Source organism: Oratosquilla oratoria, chromosome 26 (genome assembly GCF_046742065.1).
Source record: "Oratosquilla oratoria isolate Oo_2021 chromosome 26, ASM4674206v1, whole genome shotgun sequence".
NCBI classification, from domain to species: Eukaryota; Metazoa; Arthropoda; class Malacostraca; order Stomatopoda; family Squillidae; genus Oratosquilla; species Oratosquilla oratoria.
In genome coordinates this window covers 659,818-684,451 of record NC_134802.1, presented here as the reverse complement: position 1 = coordinate 684,451, position 24,634 = coordinate 659,818, and the positions used below count along the sequence as shown (strand labels likewise).

Here is a 24,634-nt window from a genome sequence, read left to right as displayed (position 1 = left end):
CTTCTATTCATAACCATCCTAGCAATGAAACCTAATGCTCTGTTAGCTTTATTCTTGGCACTAATCACTGTTTCCTGGAGTTAAGGTCAGGATTCACTAGAACTAAGTCTCTAGCACTCTGTTTTCTCTAAAAATGTCTTATCTAAGCAATATCTGTTTTTGGGGTTGTGTAGCCCTACATTTAACATGCTGCACTTTGAGATATTGAAATCTGTTTGCCATTTCACTATGTGAACAATTTGTTAAGATCATGCTGCAGAATCTCGGCTTTGTCTCCTGACCTAATTAGGCATCCTATTTTAGTGTCGTCTGCAAACATACTAACATTATTATTAATCCCATTCTCCTAGTCGCTTATCTACATAATGAACAATAAGGGGCCCATAATGAACAATAAGGGACCCATAATAAACAATAAGGGACCCAATAACGAATAATAAAGGACCCAATAATGAACAATAAGGGACCCAGTAATGAAAACTAAGGGACCCAATAATGTGTATGTGTAATTTTGGCAAAGTAGGACCTGTTAAATAAAACTATAGTTTCTGATTTGTGACTAAAAACAGCTTTCTTAGAAATCTAAAACCCTATAAATATTGTAAAACAACTATAAATACTGCGAGGTAAACTGAATTTTAGGCAGTAAGAAAAATAAATAAATTTACAAGGCCTTCCACAAAGAGTAAGTTTAGGTCCTTGTGGGAAGGTACATACATATACCAAAGGCTTTTCCCCCTTACATGGGGGGGTAGCCAAAAGAGAAAAAGGCATAGAAATCACTCCCACCCATTTCATTTCCAATATATTCCACTCCCCTCCACCCTCCTATCTTGGCACCTCCTGGATGACTGGTCATCCCTGCATCCTGTCCATTGCCCTGTGTCAGAAGCAGTGTCGCAAGACACAGCACATCCACAGCAAGGCCGCTTCATTAATTTAGTGACCCCCCCCTCTCCGTCCCCTCATGCAGGAAAGGAGAAGACGGGGAGAAATCACTTAGGGCTGTGGAAAATAAGATAAATGGCTATTATCTTGCTATTCCTCATTTCCTCATGAGGAATAGCAAGATAATAGCCATTTATTTTATTTTCCACAGCCCGAAGGGATTTCTCCCTGTCTTCTCCTTTCCTGCATGAGGAATAGACATTTGGGAATGGATGCTAAGAGGAGACTATATGAAGGAGTGATTGTGCCAACAGCACTGTATGGGGCAGAAACATGGAACATGAGAGAGGAAGAGAGAAGGAGTTTGAATGTGTTTGAGATAAGGTGTCTAAGAAGTATGATGTGGGTTACTAGGCTAGATAGAGTGAGAAATGAGGAGGTGAGGAGGAGAAGAGGGGTGGAAAGGGGGTTGGGAGATAGGGTTGATGAAAGAGTATTTGGATGGTTTGGACACATGGAAAGAATGAGTGAAGAAAGACTAGTAAAAGAGGTATGGAAGGCAGATGTGGAGGGAGTGAACATGAAGGGACGTCCTAGGATGAGGTGGATGGATGGGGTGAAGGGGGAAGAGGGGAAGAGGGGAATGTCTGTAGAGGAAGGACGGGAGAGGACAGAAGACAGGGTGAATGGAGAATGGTTGTATATGGAAGATGTTGTGATGCATGAGGTGGAATGGGCAGGGGGGATGGGGGGTGAGGTAGTATGTGTGATCAAAATTTGACGCAGCCCGAAGGGATTTCTCCCCGTCTTCTCCTTTATGCATGGGGAGACAGAGAGCGGGGGTCGCCGATTTAATGAAGCAGCCTTGCTTCAGATGTGCTGTGTCTTGCGACACTGCTTCTGACCCAGGGCAGTGGACAAGGTACAAGGATGACCCATCATCCAGGAGGTGCTAAGATAAGAGGGAGGGTGGAGGGGTGTGGAGTGTATTCAGGGATGGAATGGGTGGATTATTTTATGCCTTTACCTTGTAAGGGGGAAAAAGCCTTGGTATATGTATATATGTATTATCTTGCTCAGGTTTTTAGGTCAATGTTGAAGTAAAAGAGGATTCAAATAGAAGACCTTGAAGTATCCAGGGATGTAGCAATGTTAATTCTGAAGAATCCATGCTTGAAAAGTCAGATAGGAGACAGACAATGACTTTGGGTCTCATATAAACATGGGAGCCAGGACAATGCATAGCAATCTCAAACAGAGAACATGTACAATAGATGGTAGTTGTGAGAATTTTGGAAGAGGTCAAGGACTAGGATGAAAAAGGAAACACAAGACAAAGAGAACTTGGAAAGGTCATGGACCATGATGAGAAAGGAAACAGAAGACAAAGGAGAACTTGGAAAGGATTGAAACAGTACAATTATCTATTATAAAGTTAGGTGTTATAGGTTACAAGATACCTCTACAGTATGGAATACCAATATATACAAACATCTGGGGAAGATTTATGAAAAGCAGCCAGTTGAGTCAATAAAATGGGCAACATAGCAGAAGATGAAATGCTGAATATGAGGTTTGAAACCACAACCTGATAATAGAACTTCCAAATTAAAATCAATTACATAGGCAGACTGCAAGTTGTTCTGTAAAAGCAACCAACAAGAGATATAAAAAACACACTAACAGGAAACATGCTACTGTCTTCTCCACTGTAGCAAAATGTGGAAAAACCAGGAACTAATTTTTTTAATCTTATACAAATAAGAATTTAAGGCAATGTGAACACTACGAGTTGAGCCAATATAGTATTCCAACTCCTCACATTAGTGGGAATCCTAGTACAATTGAAAGTTATAAATGATACTACCAATTGAGGTATTATTTTTAACAATATTAAGATGAATCTGTGCCTTGCCAAGCATAAGCCTTCCACTAGTTCAAAGTTTAACAATGAAATCTCCTCCAATGAAGCAGCATCTTTAGTTGCCAAATCAACAACTTCATTTCCTAGAATCCCAGTGATCCAGTATCCATTGGAAAAATACATGCCCTTGCCCTACAATCCGAGGAGCTTATGAAAAGATGAAAATATATATATATATATATATATATATATATATATATATATAAAATAAATAAATAAAATAAATAAATGATGCAATTACAAGTACATATATATACCAAAGGTTTTTTTCTCCCCTTATAAGGGAGGTAGCCAAAAAACAGGCATAAAAACCACTCCCACCCATTCCAGCCCTATCACACTCCACTTCCCTCCCTCTTATCTTGGCACCTCCTGGATGACAGGTCATCCTTGCATCTTGCCCATTGCCCTGGGTCAAAAGCAATGTCAAAAGACACAGCACATCCACAGCAAGGGTGCTTCATTAAATCGGCGACCCCCCCTCTGTCCCCTCATGCAGAAAAGGAGAAGACAGGGAGAAATCCTTCCAGGCGGCATCAAATTATTTCTCACCCATATCCCCTAACCCCTCATCCCCAACCCATCCCACCTCATGAATCACAGCATCAACCATATAAAATCATTCTCCATTCACCCCTATCTTCTGTCCTCTCCCGTCCTACCTCAACAGACATTCCCCTCTTTCCTAAAGCCCTTTTACCCCATCCATCCATCTCATCCTAGGTCACCCCCTCATATTCATTCCCCCCACCTCTGCCTTCCACACCTCTTTTACTAGTCTCTCTTCACTCATTCTTTCCATGTGTCCAAACCATCCCAATACTCTTTCATCCACCCTATCTCCTAATTCCCTTTCCATCCCTGTTCTCCTCCTCATTTCAATATTATTACAAAGGCGGAGCATGCCGACAGGAGACCTTTTGGTCCATATCTAGGTCGGATGCGAAATAAAAATCATAATAAAATAATAAATAAAAACTATAATAATGTAAATAACAAATAAAATACATAAATAAATGTGTAGGTATAGTTAAATAATAATATAATGTGTAGGTATAGTTAAATAATAAACAAACAGGTAAATAGTAAATAATAATAAATTGACATATAACTAATAATAAATTAAAATCAGACAGACAAATGATAACAAAACAAAAACAAATAATATAAAATAAATTATAATCATTACAGCATCTTGCTTAGGTGTTTATCTAAATGATTCTTAAAGCTTCGAACTAAACTACATTGCACTACCTGTGCAGGAAGTTTATTCCATTCATTAACTACACGGTTGGCAAAGTTGTTTCTACCTACTTCCAAATTGAATCTATTTCCGGACAGTTTGAGACCATTGTTTCTTGTCTGATTCTCATTCAATGTGAAAATTTTGTCACTTTTGATTTTGTCAATTCCCTTTAAAATCTTAAAGACCAGTATCAAGTCACACACACACACACACACACACACACACACATATATATATATATATATATATATATATATATATATATACTGTATACACACATACACACACATATACATACGTACACACGCATACATATATATGTATATATACGCACACATATATATATACATATATATGCACACACATGCACACATATGTATACATATATGCACACACATACGTATATATACACACACCCATACAGACGCTCCTCAACTTACGTTTTAGTTACGTTCCGAACGGTCAAACGTAAGTTGAAAATGAATGTAAGTTGTTACTGTACTATACATCCGTAAATTCTATTACCGTATCTTACAAAACACCCCTAAATCATTAATTATACACATAACATTGTAAAACAATAACATTAATTTCAAATAAATTAAATTCAAGCAACATAAATTGAGATGGTGGAGGAGGAGGAGGAGGCAAGGCACTTTCAGTCTGTCGTTTGTGCAATGTAAACAATGGACGCAGCGTCATGCGTAAGTATCATTTGAACTACGGAGAGCGCGCTAAACTAAAAAATTCACTAAAAAAAAAAAAATTACAATTTTTTTTTTTACAGTCAGTTCAAACGTAAAATCGAAAAAACGTAAAACGAATGAACGTAAGTAGAGGAGCGTCTGTATATATATATATATATATATATACAGACGCTCCTCAACTTATGTTTTAGTTACGTTCCGAACGGCTGAACGTAAGTTGAAAATGAACGTAAGTTGTTACTGTACGTTCTAGTAATGTATGACCGTTCATACTGTACTATACATCCGTAAATTCTATTACCGTATCTTATAAAACACCCCTAAATCATTAATTATACACATAACATTGTAAAATACAGTAAACTTCCACTTATACGAACTCCAAGGAGGATTAGAAATGTCCGATTAACCGAAATGTTCGGTTAATCCGATTTTGTATGTTTCATTCCCGTAGAGTTTTATGATGTAATGTCCTCTGCAATATTCGTACCTGTAAACTTAACATATGCATGGAAATACTTATAACGTTTGTGCCATGTAAACAATGGATGCAGCGTCATGCGTAAGTATCGTTTGAATTACGGAGAGCGCGCTAAACTAAGAAATTCACTCAAAAAAAAAAGTATTTTTTTTACAGTCAGTTCAAACGTAAAATCGAAAAAACGTAAAACGAATGAACGTAAGCAGAGGAGCGTCTGTATATATATACATATACATACATATCCAGCTTGGTAACCCCTATCATACTTCTCAGACACCTCATCTCAAACACATTCAAACTCCTTTTCTCTTCCTCTCTTATGTTCTATATTTCTGCCCTGTAGAGCACTCCAGCACAATCACTCCTTCATACTGAAGAATAAGCAAGAAATAGAAAAGCTGTGCCTGGGAAATTATGAATATACAGAAGAACTAGAAATGGCAGAAATTATGAGCAATCATTTCAAATCGGTATTCACAATTGAGGACCTACCTAACTGTGAGGGAATAGAGAGAGATAAATCCCCTCCCCCCTAATGAAGGAAATAACTGTAACACAGAAGGAAATCAATGACCAAATAAAAAACCTTGATGTCAGAAAATCACATGGTCCGGATGGAATTGCAAATTGGATACTGAAAGAATGCATACAGGAGTTAAGACAAAATATACAATATAATCAAATACTCATTCAAAGAAGGAACGGCATCACAGGACTGGAAAAATGTAAATATTGTACCAATATACAAGGGAGGAAACAGAAAATCCAACTAACTACAGACTGGTCTCCCTAACAAGCACAAAAGTAAAAATATGTGAAAAGGTTATCAAAAATAAATGGGTTAAACATCTGGAAGAAAAAACTATACCGAATCCAAATCAATTTGGATTTAGACAAGGAAGATCATGTACAACAAACCTGATCTGCTTCTATTCGAGACTAATAGAAATAATACAAGAGTGGGATGGTTGGGCAGACTGTGCCTTTCTACACCTACAAAAAGCATTTGATAAGGTACCACACAAGAAACTAATAAGAAAACTAGAATCAATAGGTGGCATTAGAGGAAAAATTATTGGAATGGATGGAAGACTTCCTGACTGGGAGAAAAATGAGGGTAGTAATTAGAAATAAATACTCAAATTGGGAACAAATGATAAGTGGTGTCCTGCAAGGTTTGGTACTGGCTCCAATCATATATATAAATGACATATATGAAGGAGTAGATAATGAAGAAATACTAGAGAAAGTAAGAACAGAGGAGGATTGCGAATCATTACAGTTAGACCTGGACAAAATCTGGAAATGACTCAAAAGTGGGACGTCAACTTCAATATCAAGAAATGCAGTATAATGGATTTTTGAAAAAGTAAAAACAGAATACATACACACATACATATACCAAAGGCTTTTTCCCCCTTACAAAGAGAGATAGCCAAAAAAACAAAGGCATAAAAACCATTCCCACTCATTCCATCCCTAATACACTCCACTCCCCTCCACCCTCTACCCTCCCTCTTATTTTGGCACCTCCTGGATGACAGATCATCCCTGCATCTTATCCACTGCCCTGGGTCAGAAGCAGTGTCACAAGACACAGCACATCCACAGCAAGACCACTTCATTAAATCGGCGACCCACCCTCTCCATCCCCCCATGCAGAAAGGGAGAAGATGGAGAGAAATCCCTTTGGGCTGTGTCAAAATTTTTCTCACACATACTACCTCTTCCCCCCCATCCCCCCACCCATTCCACCTCATGCATCACAACATCATCCTTATACAACCATTCTCCATTCACCCCTATCTTTTGTCCCCTCCCATCCTTCCTCAACAGACATTCCCCTCTTCCCCAAAGCCCCTTTCACCCAATCCATCTCATCTCATCCTAGGTCACCCCCTCATGTTCACTCCCTCCACATCTGCCTTCCATACCTCTTTTACTAGTCTTTCTTCACTCATTCTTTCTATGTGTCCAAACCATCCTAATACTCTTTCCTTCACCCTATCTCCCAACTCCCTTACCACCCCTGTTCTCCTCCTCACCTCCTCATTTCTCACTCTATCTAGCCTAGTAACCCCCATCATACTTCTCAGACACCTCATCTCAAACACATTCAAACTCCTTCTCTCTTCCTCTCTTATGTTCCATGTTTCTGCCCCATACAGTCCTGCTGGCACAATCACTCCTTCATACAATCTCCTCTTGGCCTCCATTCCCAAATGTCTATTCCTCATTACACTTTTTAATCCACCAAGGCATTTACTCACTTCTCTCAATCTACATTCTACCTCCACCTCCACTCCACCCTTTCCTGCCACATTCGCACCCAAGTATCTAAAAATATCCACTTCCTCCAGTTGCTCTCCCTTAATGCTCACTTCCAGTCTGCTGCCACTTTCACCCCTTGTGCATCTCATCACCTTACTTTAACCCACATTTATCTTCAACTTTCTTCTTTCACACACTCTTCCAAACTGTCACCAACTTCCTCAATTCCTCCTCTGATCCTGCTACAAGTGCAGTGTCATCCACAAACAACAGCTGGCTCACCTCCCACTTTTCTCCACTCCTGGGGTATTGGCCGCATGTTGCTATGGCAAAGTAGCATGCAGTTGATACTTTAGGGTCTATATGGGGTGCCCCTATGGACCAGAGCCACACATCATTTTGTCTGTGATAGAGGACTCTGCTCACAGAGAAATTATGAAACTTTTATTGTACTGCTACTGTCCCTCTGTTATGCTGTCCCACAACCCTTTGTTGCTCTCCTGTACCATTTCTCTGAATTTCATTTCCTTGTTTTGCCTACCCTGTGGTTGGGGGAAAAGAATGCTGCCACCAAGTATTCCCACTTGGATCATAAGAGGCGAGAAAAACGGGAAGGGGATTGGGACCAGGCATCCTTCTCCCTGTAGTCCCACAGGGGACATTCCTAAAAAAAAGTGAAGGCATAAGAGGGTCTAGGAGTTTTCCAACCAGCACCCTAAGGTTTGGGTCTTTTAATGTGCATGGATGTGGTACAGATGAGAGTAAAGGGGAAGAGATAGGCAGTATGTTTGTGAGACGAAAGATGGATGTGTTGGCATTGAGTGAAACTAAGTTGAAAGGGAAGGGCAAGTGTGAGTTTGGGAGTGAAGAGAGGGCAAGGGAGAGAAGGGGTGGCTATACTAGTAAGTGAAGAGATAGGTAAACGTGTAGTGGAGTAGGAGGTTTCTTCAAGCATAATGTGGATGAAGATGAAACTGGGAAAGGAGATGTGGTTTTTTGCAAGTGCATATGGGCCTGGTAGTGAGAAGAGTGTAGAAGAAAGGGAGGCTTTTTACAAAGGATTACAAAGGCGGAGCATGCCGACAGGAGACCTTTTGGTCCATATCTAGGTCGGATGCAGAAAAAATCATAATAATAAATAAAAACTATAATAATGTAAATAACAAATAAAATACATAAATAAATGCACAGGTATAGTTAGATAATAAAAAAACACGTAAATAGTAAATAATAATTAATTGACATATAACTAATAATAAACTGAAATCAAAACAGACAAATGATAACAAAACAAAAACAAATATGAAATAAATTATAATCATTACAGCATCTTGCTTAGGTGTTTATCTAAATGATTTTTAAAGCTTCGAACTGAACTACATTGCACTACCTGTGCAGGAAGTTTATTCCATTCATTAACTACACAGTTGGCAAAGTTGTTTCTACCTACTTCCAAATTGAATCTATTTCCGGATAGTTTGAGTCCATTGTTTCTTGTCTGATTCTCATTTAATGTGAAAATTTTGTCACTTTTGATGTTGTCAATTCCCTTTAGAATTTTAAAGACCTGTATCAAGTCACCTCTGAGTCTACGCTTTTTTAGGGAAAACAGATTCATATGTATTAGTCAATGTATGATTTATTTTTTATATTTGGAATCAGTTTTGTGGCTCACCGTTGTACTTTTTCCAGTCTGTCAATGTCTTTAATGAGATTTGGTGACCATACAAAAACAGCATATTCCAAATGTGGACGAACTAACGATTTATATGGCTTGTTAATGAGTGATGGACTTTTGAAATCAAAAGATTGCATAATCAGTCTTAGAATCTTATTTGCTTTCTCAGAGGCTGAAATATACTGCTGGGCTGATTCGAGATCGTTCCTGATAATTACGTTGAGATCTTTTTCACTATCCACTTTTGTTAATGAATTGCCAAATAACTCGTAATTGTACTTACTGTTATTTTTACCTATGTGCATTACCTTGCATTTACTTGTGTTAAATTTCATTAGCCACTTTTCAGACCATTGCTGTAATTTATCTAAATCTTCTTGAATATCTAATTGATTTAAGTGATCATTTGCCATTCCACACAGTTTTGTATCATCAGCAAATTTGGAAACAGTAGATTTTAGTCCATGGTCTATATAATTTATATATACTATGAATAGAAGTGGCCCAAGAACGGAACCCAGAGGAACTCCACTTGTAACATTTTTCCATGTAGAAATTTTTCCATTTAAAACAACTCTCTGTTTTCGATCATTCAACCAATTACTAGTCCAACTTAATAGGCTACCACTTATTCCGTGCGAAGCTAATTTAGTAAGTAGTCTTTCGTGTGGGACGGTATCAAAAGCTTTTGCAAAGTCTAGATATATTAAATCTATATTGCTTCTTTTGTCATAATTCGAGATAACTGTGTGGTAGAATTCGAGTAAGTTAGTCACGCAAGAATGTTTCCATCTGAAAGCATGCTGGCTATCATTTATCAAACAGTTACTTTCTAAATGATGTTCGATAGTATCTCTGATGATAGTTTCCATTATTTTTCCTATGATTGAAGTTAAACTTATAGGCCTATAGTTATTTGGTTTCTTTTTGTCACCTTTTTTGAATATGGGAGTAACATTAGCTAGCTTCCATTCTCTTGGGACATCTCCGGATATGATGGATTTCTTGAAAATAATTTCTAATGGAACAACAATCTCATTTTTCATTTCCTTTAAGTGCATAGAGGGATTAGGGAGGAACATCAATGTAGTAGTATTGGGAGACCTTAATACTAGGGTAGGAAATGAACCAATTCACGGAGTGGTTGGAAAATGTGGAGTTCCAGGAAAGAATTGTAGTGGAGAGTTGATGGTGGAGATGTGTTTCGAAAGAGAGTTGATGATAGCAAATACAGTGTTTCAGAAGAAAGTTAAGCATAAGTACACATGGGAGAGGGTGGTGGATGGAAGGGTGGTAGATAGAGCATTAATGGACTATTTAGTGGTAGATAGGAGTATAATAGGAAGAATTAAGGATGTACATGTGCTAAGGAGAGAGAGTGGGGTGATATCGGATCATTTTTTGGTGGAAGGTGAGTTGAGAGTGGAGGATAGATGGAGAAAGAGGAAAAGGACAAAAGGTAGGGAGGTGTTTAGAGTGAACTCTTTAAATGAAAAGGAGGAGTACAAGAAGCTGAGAGAGGAGTGGAAGAAAGTGAAGGATAAAGATGCAACTATAAAAAAAAAATATATATATATATATATAATTATAATAATAATAATAATAATAATAATAATAATAAAAAATAATAAAAAAACATGTTTTTATAAAAAAAAAAACTTGGAAAAAAAACATGGATATATATATATATTTTTTTTTATATTTTCCAGGCCCGTAGACCACGATTAATTTGTGCATACCTTATTGTATATCTTATTTTAACGTGTATGTTTAACCATTCATGACAAGGAAATTTGGAGTGTTTAATCTTTGAAGATTATACTAAGACTAAATTTTGTAAGGTAGCCATATTGGCCCACATACAGTATCTACACTTGTTGCAGCAACTAAGTCCTGACTAAAAAGGTCAATTACTTGTTTATTTTTATACTGTGTCTGATGCCTCTTTAGATAAGGTAGATGCGCATATGTGGAGGGGTGAATCAAGTACTTACACCTGTTTTCATATACTTGATATTTAATATCTGAACAAATTTGAATGTGTAAAAAAAATAAATAAATAAATAAACTTGCAATTAATTTTTTTTTTTTTTTTCATCACTAGTGAAGGATAGAGTAGAGCTATGAGTGGAGGAGGAATGGGGATGGTTCACTGAGGAAGTCACAAAGTGCGCAAGGATGATGTATGGAGCAAGAAGGACGGGAGGAAATAGAAGGAAGGATAGTGAGTGGTGGGATGAGGAAGCAAACAAGGTTGTAGAAGAAAAGAAGCGAGCTTTCACAGATTGGTTACAAAATAGCACGAGGGAGTCATATGAGAGGTACAAAGGAAAGAGAAGAGAAGTAAAGCACAAGGTAAAGGAGGCAAAGAGGAGATCAGATGTGAAATGGGGGAAGAGTATGACAGAAAATTTTGAAAGTAATTAAAACATGTTTTGGAAAGAAATTCAGAGAGGAAGAGGAGGCAAATCAAGTAGAGAAGAAAAGGTAAAAGGTGTAGATGGAGAGATGATAATGGCAGAGAGAGCAGTAAGGGGAAGATGGGCAGAGTATTTTAGGGACTTGCTAAATGTGAAGGAAGATAGGGAGGGAAAGATAGTTGCAGTGGGAAGTGTTAAGAAAATAACCATGACGAGTGAGGAAAATGGAGGAGAAATAAGGAAGGCAGTTGTTAAGATGATGAGAGCAGGTAAGGCACCTGGTCTGGATGGATGCCATGCAGAATGTCTGAAAAAAAAAGGAGGTACAGTGATGGTGGACTGGCTGGTGAGGTTATCTAATGTTTGCTGGAGAGAGGGTAGAGTGCCAGAGGACTGGAGGAGTGTCTGTATAGTTCCACTCTACAAGGGAAAAGGAGACAAGTGTGAGTGTAGTAGTTTCAGAGGGATTAGCTTGGGGGGGTGAATTTGGTCAAGATATGGCATTTTTCAAAACTGTGTTCAAAATGTTCGTATACCACTTAGAAATAAATCCCGACAAATCATTTTCCAGCCGCACGCAATTTAAAGGTCCTGGGTGAGGTTTAAAAGGACAGATTTAAAGGCGCAACCCACACTAGAGGGAGGCGTGCCACTTAGGACCTTCAGGCGCAGCGAATAACGTTGAAATTTGATTGAATTTACACTCGCCCAGTGTATCAACGGCCAATACGATTGTGGAGGGGAAGGGAGGAAGGTGGAGGGAGAATATTTCGCCAACTTTGTGCGAAACTAAGCGTTAGTTCCCGGCTAGCTCTGAAAAGGGAAGTACGCATGTCTCATGAGCTCTCATTGCAATCTATTACTTTAGCTAGTACATATTACTCTTTAGTACAGTCATCATGGGTAGCAAAAAGAACAAAAGAACAGCAGTTAAAGATGGCAAGCAGTCAAAGACGACTAAAGATCTCACCACCTCTCACTCCACCACCGCCCTCACCTGCACCTCTGTGACGGTGACAGAGGTAAAGGACAACATTAGACTAAACAATTCAAAGAGGAAGATTAAATCCAAAGAAGAAAGCAAGAGGAAAAAGATCAAGGCTATACAGGAAGAAGAAAGAAGGGACATCATATGATGCTGGAGGGGGTGCCCTACCAACATAGATTGGCGAGGGGAATCTGATGAGGAAAGAGAAGGCGCCCACTACTGGAAAATAAACCTCTTTCCAATGATTTAGATACCCTGAAGACCCCCAGCAGAGAGGTTTCATATGAAGAAACCGCCAAAGGTGGAAAAAAGCAAATTATATGATGTCGTCTGTGCGTCGTCACTACTGTGACATACTTATACTTTAGTTTTTCAATATTTAAAGTACTTATAATTAAAATATGTTGATAATTTTTACTGTACTTACTTATTATATAATAAGAATTAAGCCATGAAAAAATCAGTCAAATTGGTGAAACTATAAGCAAGTTACAGATATATTCATATTTCAAGTTGCCATATCTCCGTTCGATATTTTTCTACTTTTTTTTAATCATAAAAAATCTAATATACATCAGATTTAGATGAAACTTACAGGGAATATTACTTTTAGTAACTGCTAGGGCCGATCGTTCCAATATTTTGAATAGGATGAAAGAGTTTGGAGTAATAATGGAAACGAGCAAAAAAATTGTATTTTTCACGATTTTTGCCAGACATTAAAATTGAAATGCCTGTATGCAAAAGTATAAAGGAAATTGTTCAATTACTCAATGACCGGCCCTAGGTGTGCCTACTGACTAATCATAGCCAAAAAATAAAACAAATTGGTCCACGAATAATGGTGCTGTGCACTTTTAAATGTCGCTACTGGTATACGTACATGTGTACATGTGTACATACATCATTCTGCTTCACCTAAAATGTAGGCAATATGGATACCTATTTACCTGAGAAGTTTCAGCTCTTTGCTCTAAATATTTTAGAAAATGACCTCCAGGTGTCGCGTACCCCCTTAAGTGTTGTTGGGAAGGCTTATGGGAGGATCTTGATTGAGAGGATTAGGAGAGGAACAGTGTGGAATTAGGGCAGGTAGAGGTTGTGTAGATCAGATTTTTGTGGTAAGACAGATATGCGAGAAAGCTATAGGAAAAGGTAAGGATGTATTTTGGGCTTTTATGGATCTGGAAAAGGCTTATGACAGGGTAGACAGGAAGGCACTGTGGGAGGTTTTGCAGATATACAGGATAGGAGGAAAGCTTTTAGGAGCTGTCAAGAGTTTTTACGAGAGTAGTAGAGTGTGTGTTAGGATAAGAAATGGAGAGAGTGAGTGGTTCAAAGTAAAGGTGGGAGTTCGTCAGGTATGTGTTATGTCACCCTGGCTGTTCAACTTACACATGGATGGGGTGGTGCGAGAAGTAAATGCAAGGGTGGTGGGTCAGGGATTGGTGATGTTTAAAGGAAATGGAGAAAAAACAGAATATCAAGAAATTATAAAATTGGTAAAGAAGTCAAAAAAGTAAACCTGGAAAGAGACCTTGGAGTAATAATCAGCAAAGACATGACACCGGAAAAACATCTCAATAAAATAGTCGGAGAAACTTTCAACCTATTAAGGTCAATGAAAGTGGCATTTGACTGCTTGGATGAAGAAATTATTAAAAAAAATATTAATTACACTAATAAGACCAAAACTGAAGTATGCAGCAACATTATGGACACCAAGGTACTAAAAATAATATAAAGAAATTAGAAAGAATACAAAGAGCAATGACAAAGGTGGCACCAACTCTTTCCAAATTAACAAAGATTGTCCAAACTGGAACAAAGAAGAAAAACAGGAGATCTGCTGACTATTTATAGAATCATGAAAGGAATGTAAATCTTAGATAGGAATGATTTACTAAAATGGGACAATGGAAAAACAAGAAAAGAAACTCAAAAAGGATAACTATAGAAGAGATCCGGAAAAAAAACTTTCCCACAAAGAGTAATGGATACCTCGAATAATTTAGATAAAGAAACAGTGTGTGCAAATACAATTCAAGATTTTAAGAAAAAACTTGATGCTGAAAGATACAAAGACAGGTCACCACAAGCATAGCTCCCTTCCCGTATAATACAACTAGGTAAATAGGTAAAATACAATCTCTTAGCACCCATTCCCAAATGTATATTTCTCATTACACCAAGGCATTTACTCGCTTCTCTCAATCTACTTTCTACCTCTACCTCCACTACACCTTTTTCTGCCACATTCACACCCACATATCTAAAACTATCCACTTCCTCCAGTCGCTCTCCCTTAATACTCACTTCCAGTCTGCTGCCACTTTCTCCCCTTGTACATCTCATCGCCTTACTTTTACCCACATTTATCTTCAGCTTCCTTCTCTCACACACTTTCCCAACCTCTGTCATTAACTTCCTCAATCCCTCTTCTGATCCTGCTACAAGCGCAGTGTCATCCACAAACAACTGGTTTACCTCCCACTTTTCTCCATTTTCTTTAACCATCTCCAATCCCTGACCCACTACCCTTGCATTTACCTCTCGCACCACCCCATCCATGTATAAATTGAACAGCCAAGATGACATAACATATTCCTGACAAAGTCCCACCTTTACTTCAAACCATTCACTCTCTCCATTTCCAATCCTGACATATGCTCTACTACTCTTGTAAAAACTCTTGACAGCTCCTAAAAACTTTCTTCCTATCCCATATATCTGCAATACCTCCCACAGTGCCTTCCTGTCTAACCTGTCATGAGCCTTTTCCAGATCCATAAAAGCCAAAAAAACATCCTTACATATTCCTATAGCTTTCTCACATATCTATCTTACCACAAAAATCTGATCTACACAACCCCTACCCATCCTAAACCCACACTGTTCATCGCCAATTATTCCCTCTCTTCCTCTCCTAACCCTTTCAATCAAGACCCTCCCATAAGCCTTCCCAACTACACTTTACAAGCTAATCCCTCTGAAACTACTACACTCACACTTGTCCCCTTTTCCCTTGTAGAGTGGAACTATACAGGCACTCCTCCAGTCCTCCGGCACTCTACCCTCTCTCCAGCAAACATTAAATAACCTTACCAGCCAGTTCACCATCACTGTACCTCCTTTTTTTCAGACATTCTACATGACATCCATCCAGACCAGGTGCCTTACCTACTCTCATCATCTTAACAACTGCCTTCACTTCATCTTTCCTTATTTCTCCTCCATTTTCCTCACTCATCACGGTCATTTCCTTAGCATTTCCCACTACAACTACCTTTCCCTCCCTATCCTCCTTCACATCTAGCAACTAGAAATACTCTGCCCTCCTTCCTTTCACTGCCTTCTTTTCCATTATCATCTCTCCATCTGCACCTTTTACCTTTTCTTTTCTACCTGATTCGCCTCCTCTTTCGCTCTTAATTTCTTTCCAAAACATCTTTTTATTACTTTCAAAATTTTCTATCATAATCTTACCCTATTTCACATCTGATCTCCTCTTTGCCTCCTTTATCTTATGCTTTACTTCTCTTCTCTTTACTTTGTACTTCTCATGTGATTCCCTCATCCTATTTTATAACCAATCTGTGAAAGCTTGCTTCTCTTCTACAACCTTGTTTGCTTCCTCATCCCACCACTCACTACCTTTCCTTCTATTTCCTCTCATCCTCCTTGTTCCACACACCATCTTTGCACACTTTGACTCACTCCTTGAACCATCCCCATTCCTCCTCCACTCCTAGTTCTACTTTATCCTTCACTCCCTCTCACTCCTCTCTCAGCTTCTTCTTGTGCTCTTTCTCATTTAAACAGTTCACTCTAAGAACTTCCCCACCATTTGTCCTTTTCCTCTTTCTCCATCTATCCTCCACTCTCAACTGACCTTCCACCAGAAAATGATCTGATATCCCCCCACCCTCTCCTTAGAACATGTACATCCTTAACTCTTCCTACTATATTCCTATTTACCACTACATAGTCCATTAATGCCCTATCTACCACCCTTCCATCCACCACCCTCTCCCATGTGTACTTATGCTTGACTTTCTTCCTAAACACTGTATTTGCTCTCATCAACAGTCTTTCTAGACACATCTCCACCATCAACTCTCCCCTATGATTCTTTCCTGGAACTCCACACTTCCCAACCACTCTGTCTATTGGTTAATTCCCTACCCTTGCATTAAGGTCTCCCAATACCACCACATTGACATTTCTCCCTAATCCCTTTATGCACCCATCTAAATCAATTACAAGTAGTCACTCAATATCCATTTTAAAGTACTATACATGGCACATAATTCAGATGCAAACACTGTATGTTCATTGGCAGTATCCCAACATAATGTTAAATTCAAATCAGATATAAAAACTGACTAACCCACTCCTTTATTGGATTTAGAACCATTGGTATGAAAAGATGAAGATCACCACACTTTGAAGACTACAATAGTAAAAAATCCATAGGAATATAATGAGGTGGAATTGCAAAATCCACTGAAACTCTGACACAGAGGCAACCATAGAGGGAGAATAAGAAGTAATGGATTGTACTTAAAACAATCCTTACATAAACCCACCAAACAATAGCAACAATAGGCCCTCAGAAAAAAGGGAGTCTTATGGAGGGAGAGAGGGAGAGAGGGAAAGAGAGAGAGAGAGAGAGAGAGAGAGAGAGAAATATATATATATATATGGGAAAGAGAGAGAGAGAGAGAGAGAGAGAGAGAGAGAGAATATATATATATATATATATATATATATATATATATATATATATATATATATATATATATATATCAACATAGTAAATTTGTATAAATCCCTAGTAGGCTAAGACCCCATTTAGAGTAATGTCATCAAGCATGGAGACCTTACATGCAAAGTGATATTGACAACATTGAAAAGGTGGAAAGATGATAAGAATGGTGCACAGTATTAAGATTGATCCCTACAAAGAGTGATTGAAGAAAACCAGGCTTGTTGCACTAGAAATGAATAAAGAGGCGACCTTATTGAAATATTTAAAATAATGAAGGTACTGGAGGGTTTGAGGGTTGAGAACTTTTTCATCATGGATCAGGGAACAAATAGAGGTCATCCACTGAAAATCTTTAAACAATGACCACGACTTGACATAAGGAAGTACTTCTTAAATAGAATTGTTAACAAGTGGAAAATCTGCCAAGACAGGCAGTTGCGGAAAAAACAGAGAATGGATTTAAGGCCAAAACTGATCCATTAATATGGCAAATTGGGGGGGGGGGGACACACCACATAAGCCAGCAAAGGCATACTGTCCCAATCCTAGGTAGACTACCTCAACAGCAATAGTGCTGAGGTGGAGCTGGTAAGACAGCTGGTAAGAGAGTTATGATCTGAGCATAATACAAGCCTGGTGAATCAGGGCACCAGGCAACAAGGTAATTGGACTTTCCCTCTATTTCCTTGTAGTTTTACTCATACGAGTACTGGTCCCCTGTACCCTACTTCTGGTGCTTCAGGTTATAATGTACTACTTCCTAGTGCTCATACTAATTGCCCACTCTGTCCTGAGGTACAGGTAAAATTTAGAATTAGTTAATAGGTGACCATAGCTGCAATGTAGCATTCACTAAAACACCATGTTGATACGGCTGTAGAATAATGTAGTATATCATTAATGGTATTACTCTGATATGGTACTCACTCCTACTGTTCCTTTGCATAATGCAATGTTCCTTATTGTGATGGTGCTCAAGTTTTGGTCTCAATATCCTACATGCTTCAAACATTTTAGTAATATTAGCAAAACTATAATAATGTTTGTGTCATATGTGTACTGATTGGTATTACTCATGACATCTCTGGTCCCCTTAACCCCCTACGTATGTTGTCTGTGTAACTTAGTGTAGAAAAACAATCTAATGAGGACCACAATGGAAATAAGCTTATATACTTTTTTGTGTTATCCTCGGCAATTGCAATTATTATTTCGAACTATGCATTCTTGTCATTATCAGCACTTCATGTATATTGATTCTTTGCCAAATAAACTTATTAATATTATTATTATTATTATTAACCATTCCCAGTATTTTGAACCCCTTGAATAAATACTGCAAATCTCAGGTGGCAATTTACAAAGGATTACAAAGGCGGAGCATGCCGACAGGAGACCTTTTGATCCATATCTAGGTCGGATGCGAAAAAAAAATCATATTAATAATAAAACAATAAATAAAAACTATAATAATGTAAATAACAAATAAATGCATAGGTATAGTTAAATAATAAACAAACAGGTAAATAGTAAATAATAATAAATTGACATATAACTAATAATAAATGAAAATCAGACAGACAAATGATGACAAAACAAAAGCAAATAATATAAGATAAATTATAATCATTACAGCATCTTACTTAGGTATTTATCTAAATGATTCTTAAAGCTTCGAACTGAACTACATTGCACTACCTGTGCAGGAAGTTTATTCCATTCATTTACTACACGGTTGGCAAAGTTGTTTCTACCTATTTCCAAATTGAATCTATTTCCGGATAGTTTGAGACCATTTTTTCTTGTCTGATTCTCATTCAATGTGAAAATTTTGTCACTTTTGATGTTGTCAATTCCCTTTAAAATCTTAAAGACCTGTATCAAGTCACCTCTGAGTCTACGCTTTTTTAGGGAAAACAGATTCATGTGTTTTAGTCGATTTTCGTATGATTTATTTTTTATATTTGGAATCAGTTTTGTGGCTCGCCGTTGTACTTTTTCCAGTCTGTCAATGTCTTTAATGAGATTCGGTGACCATACAGAAACAGCATATTCCAAATGTGGACGAACTAACGATTTATATAGCTTGTTAATGAGTGATGGACTTTTGAAATCAAAAGATCGCGCAATCAGTCCCAGAATCTTATTTGCTTTCTCAGAGGCTGAAATACACTGCTTGGATGATTTGAGGTCGTTACTGATAATTACGCCGAGATCTTTTTCACTATCCACTTTTGTTAATGAATTACCAAATAACTTGTAATCGTACTTACTGTTATTTTTACCTATGTGCATTACCTTGCATTTACTTGTGTTAAATTTCATTAGCCACTTTTCAGACCATTGCTGTAATTGATCTAAATCTTCTTGAATATCTAATTGGTTTGAGTGATCATTTGCCACTCCGCACAGTTTTGTATCATCAGCAAATTTGGAAACAGTAGATTTTAGTCCATGGTCTATATCATTTATATATACTATGAATAGAAGTGGCCCAAGAACGGAACCCAGAGGAACTCCACTTGCAACACTTTTCCATCCAGAAGTATTTCCATTTAAAACAACTCTCTGTTTTCGACCATTCAACCAATTACTAGTCCAACCTAATAGGCTACCACTTATTCCATGCAAAGCTAATTTAGTAAGTAGTCTTTCGTGTGGGACGGTATCAAAAGCTTTTGTAAAGTCTAGATATATTAAATCTATATTGTTTCTTTTGTCATAATTCGAGATAACTGTGTTGTAGAATTCTAGTAAGTTAGTCACGCAAGAACGTTTCCGTCTGAAACCATGCTGGCTATCATCAAACGGTTACTTTCTAAATGATGTTCGATAGCATCTCTGATGATAGTTTCCATTATTTTTCCTACGATTGAAGTCAAACTTATAGGCCTATAGTTATTTGGTTTCTTTTTGTCACCTTTTTTTAATATGGGAGTAACGTTAGCTAGCTTCCATTCTCTTGGGACATCTCCGGATATGATGGATTTCTTGAAAATATATTCTAATGGAACAACAATCTCATTTTTTATTTCCTTTAAGATTCTTGGATGCCAACCGTCAGGCCCTGGTGTTTTATTAACTTTGAGTTTGTCTATACACCTTTTAATTTTTTCTTTTGTTATATTTACCGTAGTGAGTAAGTTTACCCCAGACTTTTCACAGGTTTCAGTTTCGAATTCACTTTGAGGTGTTTCGTTTACGAATACCGAGCTAAAATAATTGTTTAAGATATTACACATTCCTTCATTTGAATATTCAAGTTGACCGTCAGCAGATAATAGTGGACCAATGTGATTCCTAACAACCTTTTTATCTCTAATGTAACTATAGAATTCTTTGGGATTCTCTTTGGATTTATCAGCGATTTTCATTTCGTATTGTCGTTTTCTTTTTCTTATTGTCTTTTTTAAATCTCTCTGTATTGATACATAATTTTCATAGTCATTAGATGCACCCGAGCACTTATATTTCTTATAAGCCTGTCTCTTTTTAGCAATACTTTTTTCAGTTTCTTTGTCGAGCCACTTTGGGCGAGCCTGATTTGGGGGACGTCTGTCCTTAAAAGGAATGTAAGTTTGAATCATCTTAGTGAGCGTATTTTGAAATATTTCCCACATCTGATCCACAGGTCTTTCGTTTAATTTTGCCTCCCAATCTGTAAGCTGAAGCTCCTGACGTAGTCCTATGAACTGAGCTTTACTGAAATCGGGTATTTTAGAAACACAAGTATCTATTCTAAAATTGTTTAGGAGTTTGAATCTAACTAGGTTGTGATCGCTATTTGCAACAGATTCACCGACTTCTACATCACTTACCATGCTTTCACGGCTAGTGATCAATAAATCGAGTAAGTTTCCATATCTTGTGGGCTCTTTTACATGCTGAATTAAGTAATTGTCACCAAGAAAATCAATCAAGCGACTATCTATATGGCCATGTTCAAGGGTCATCCAATCAATGTCAGTAAAATTGAAATCACCCATTATCAATAAATCCCGGTTGCAGAAACTAGACAGTTCTTGAAATAACAGTTGGTGATCTGCTAATGATAATGTTTTTGGCCTATATATTACACCTATATTCATTTTTTGTCCATTTGTTTGGGTTAACTCAACCCACAAACTATCATATGCATCCTGTTTCACTTTCTCTAAAACACAAGCATGAACATTGTTTTTAAAGTGCAATAGAACACCCCCACCTTTCTTGTGGTTTCTATCCTGATGAAAGTGTTTAAATCCCGCAATATTGAATTCAGCTTTGAACTCTGTACCATTTAACCATGTCTCAGTTATTCCTATCATATCGGGATTTTCGCTTTTGACATACGCCTGTATTTCTTGAAATTTGTTCCTAATACTACGAGCATTAAAATACATGATATTTTATAATATTTTTCTTTTTTGATGGGTGGGGGGCAGGGGGCTGTGGTGCAGAGTAGCATACCTGCACATCAAAGAGACATTGAGGAAAGATGAAGTAGCCCAAGATATGAGGCAAATTACTCTTTCAATATCTGGCCAGATATTTATTCATCAATGCCCACAGAGGAAACACCTGTCCATGCTTCCTTCACCTAGGTGGCATGGCTCTATCCCCCACTGGGTAACCAATGTTGTCAGCCACATTCAGTACTTCCACTTGATGCTTCGAAGAATGAGGAAGCTAGAGACAGACAGAAAGTGATGGGACAGGTATTTTCAGTAAATTTGTAAAAGTGCACACCTACACAACATAGCAATAGAAAATTAAATAATTATTTTGTAAATTATAGTACACCAATGTAATATGCTTTATTCTTGATGGAAATTAATAATAGAAAAGGTTGCTAAAAGCTATAAACCAATAAATGTAGCTGCTTTGGTTGCTTGAGATGTCATCTTTGTTTTGGTAAATGTAGAGGCCGAAGAAATTAAAGTACAATAAATTTGTCTATTCTAACCTACCCTACCCTACCCTGCATTTAGTAATGAGGTACCTTTAATTTCAGAGGTCATCAGGATAGTCATCTCTGACCTCCAAATCTATCAAAACAAAGATGGTGTCTAAAGGAGCTGAAACGACTTCATTCATTGCTATATAGGTTTTAGCAATGTTTCCTGATATCAATTTCTGCCAAGAAAAATACTTATGGCATATCTTAGTTGTGCACACCTATGCAATATAGTATTAGACTCCGGGTGACATTAATAGGCGATGTCACAAAGACAATAGGGCTTAATTGGACTTTATGAGAGAACACGGGGTTCTGTCGTCGTCTGTTAAATGCCCATGTATAATAATAATCAGACCGTCAGCATCTGTGACGACGACAACCCAGATAAACTTTAGATTCTGAGGTACCAAATTACTAAATATTGGTTAGGTTATGTAGGTTAGTAAGGTTAGGTTAGAATAGACTAATATATCCTTTCATTTCTTTGGCCTCAGCACTTATAGAAACACACATGGCATATCATTCAACCACCATGACTTCATTCATTAGAAAATAGGTTTTAGCAACTTTTTTTGTTATTGATTTCTGCCAAGAAAACTGCATATTACGTTGATCTAATTTACAAATTTAATAATTAATTTTCTATTGCTCTATCGCATATGTGTGCACAACTAAAATTTTATCATATTTATTACACTGATGTATTGTAATTTACAAAATGAATATCTAATTTTCTGATACTATACCACATAGGTGTGCACTTCTAAAAAATTTCTTCTTTTCCTGTGAAACATCTTTATAATTATCAGGTTAGGTTGGGTTAGATTAGATTAGGGTAAGTTAGGTACAGTTGTGCTATTCTCCACCACAGTGCCTGCCAAATAATCACTAATTGGTATTTATTTTTGCAATTCAAAAATCTATGGAATGGTTATGTTAGGCTAGGTTAGGTAAGGACATACTATGTTGGGAGTTATTGGACTATGTAAATTTCATGTTCAAACATATGTGCTTGCGGGACTGGAATTTTACCTTTTTTTTCAAATCACTATTGATATTCCTCTTAATTTGTGGTATTTATTTATGGGCATTCAAAATACTAAGAATGACTTAAGCTATTTAATGATATAGATAAGATATGCATCTGCAGAGCCCTTACATGCTTAAGTGCCGCCCCAGTTCAAAATTCTCAGTGATGCCCCTGCTCCCCCATCACCACTATCCCTTACAGCCTGTTTTAGCTATTGGCTTGCAAAATAATTAAACGGATTTTAAAAATTGTATTTCATTTTCCTATTGCAGAAAGGATAAGGGAAAATTATTTCATATTCTGTTGATTCTAATGCAAAATTTGTATATTACGGTAAAATATTTAGGGCTCATTTGACCTCTTTTTATTATAATTTTGTCAGCCTTTTGCCGCCCCCTAAATGTGCCACCCCAGAGTATATGCACCCCGCCCCCGCCATGTAAGGGCCCTGTGCATCTGTGAGACTGGCAAACAACTTTACATTTACTCAACTAGGAATTATTATTATCACCCGAAAGGCAAACCTACAATATGGGCAGCCCAGATCAGATGACTGTATTATGTATAGCCCATCAACATATTACTTATAATACAGAAACAGCTATGTATAGTAGGCTGAAATGTATACCAAATGTTGTCACTGAAGAGCTTCGATATACATAACACCTTTGGGACATCAATCCATATTGTTAATAATTGTACATAGTACAACCATGCAACCCTCGCTCTTCCCCGAGCTAATTATCCTAATACTGCCCAGCACTATTACTTACTTTCCTTAACGGCTAGACAAGGAGATGCACTAAAATTTCTTGCTATTAAAGACAGAGGTATGACTTGTTGCAATACACTTTTCTTGGCCTTATCTTCATAAAGTGCCAGAGAAATTCTCTGAAAAATAAGACGAGACAAACTCTTCCCAGCAATCATTTTGTTTGTTGTGATTTCACTGGGTCGGACTTGAACCCACTGTTGCCACTGTGATCTATGCCAGTTCCCACAAATGAGTGAGATATTTTCCACAAAATTCCCACATTTTTTTTCCCACAAAAAAAGGAATTATTATAAACACAAATAAGTTCATTGCAACATATATTTAATAAAATTCTACACAAAAATAATGGTAAGCAGTTTAAACGATAGGTTGGAAGTTACAGTAACCTAAAGATTATTTTTGTATGAAAGATATAATTCAGAATAAAAACAAAGTATTGTCTTTTACATTGAAATTAAGTTTTAATGATTTCTTCTAAAACTGCATTGAAATTATTATAAAAAAAAATGGTTTTCA

At 37.3% G+C, this 24,634-nt stretch overlaps 1 protein-coding gene across 2 annotated transcripts in view; it reads right to left on the bottom strand.

Moving 5' to 3' along the window:
* Positions 1-24,336, bottom strand: part of mRpS18A (mitochondrial ribosomal protein S18A) — a 71,360-nt gene extending 47,024 nt beyond the window's left edge. Inside the window, exon 1 of one of the 2 annotated variants that reach the window (XR_012967631.1) lies at positions 24,117-24,336. Coding sequence is in view for 1 of the 2 variants with exons in the window: in XM_076209244.1 (XP_076065359.1) it covers positions 24,117-24,273 (157 nt within the window). In the remaining variant the exon portion in view is untranslated. The remainder of the gene's footprint in view (positions 1-24,116) is intronic. The other variant, XM_076209244.1, reaches the window with a different exon arrangement.
* Between the last annotated feature and the right edge of the window lie 298 nt (positions 24,337-24,634).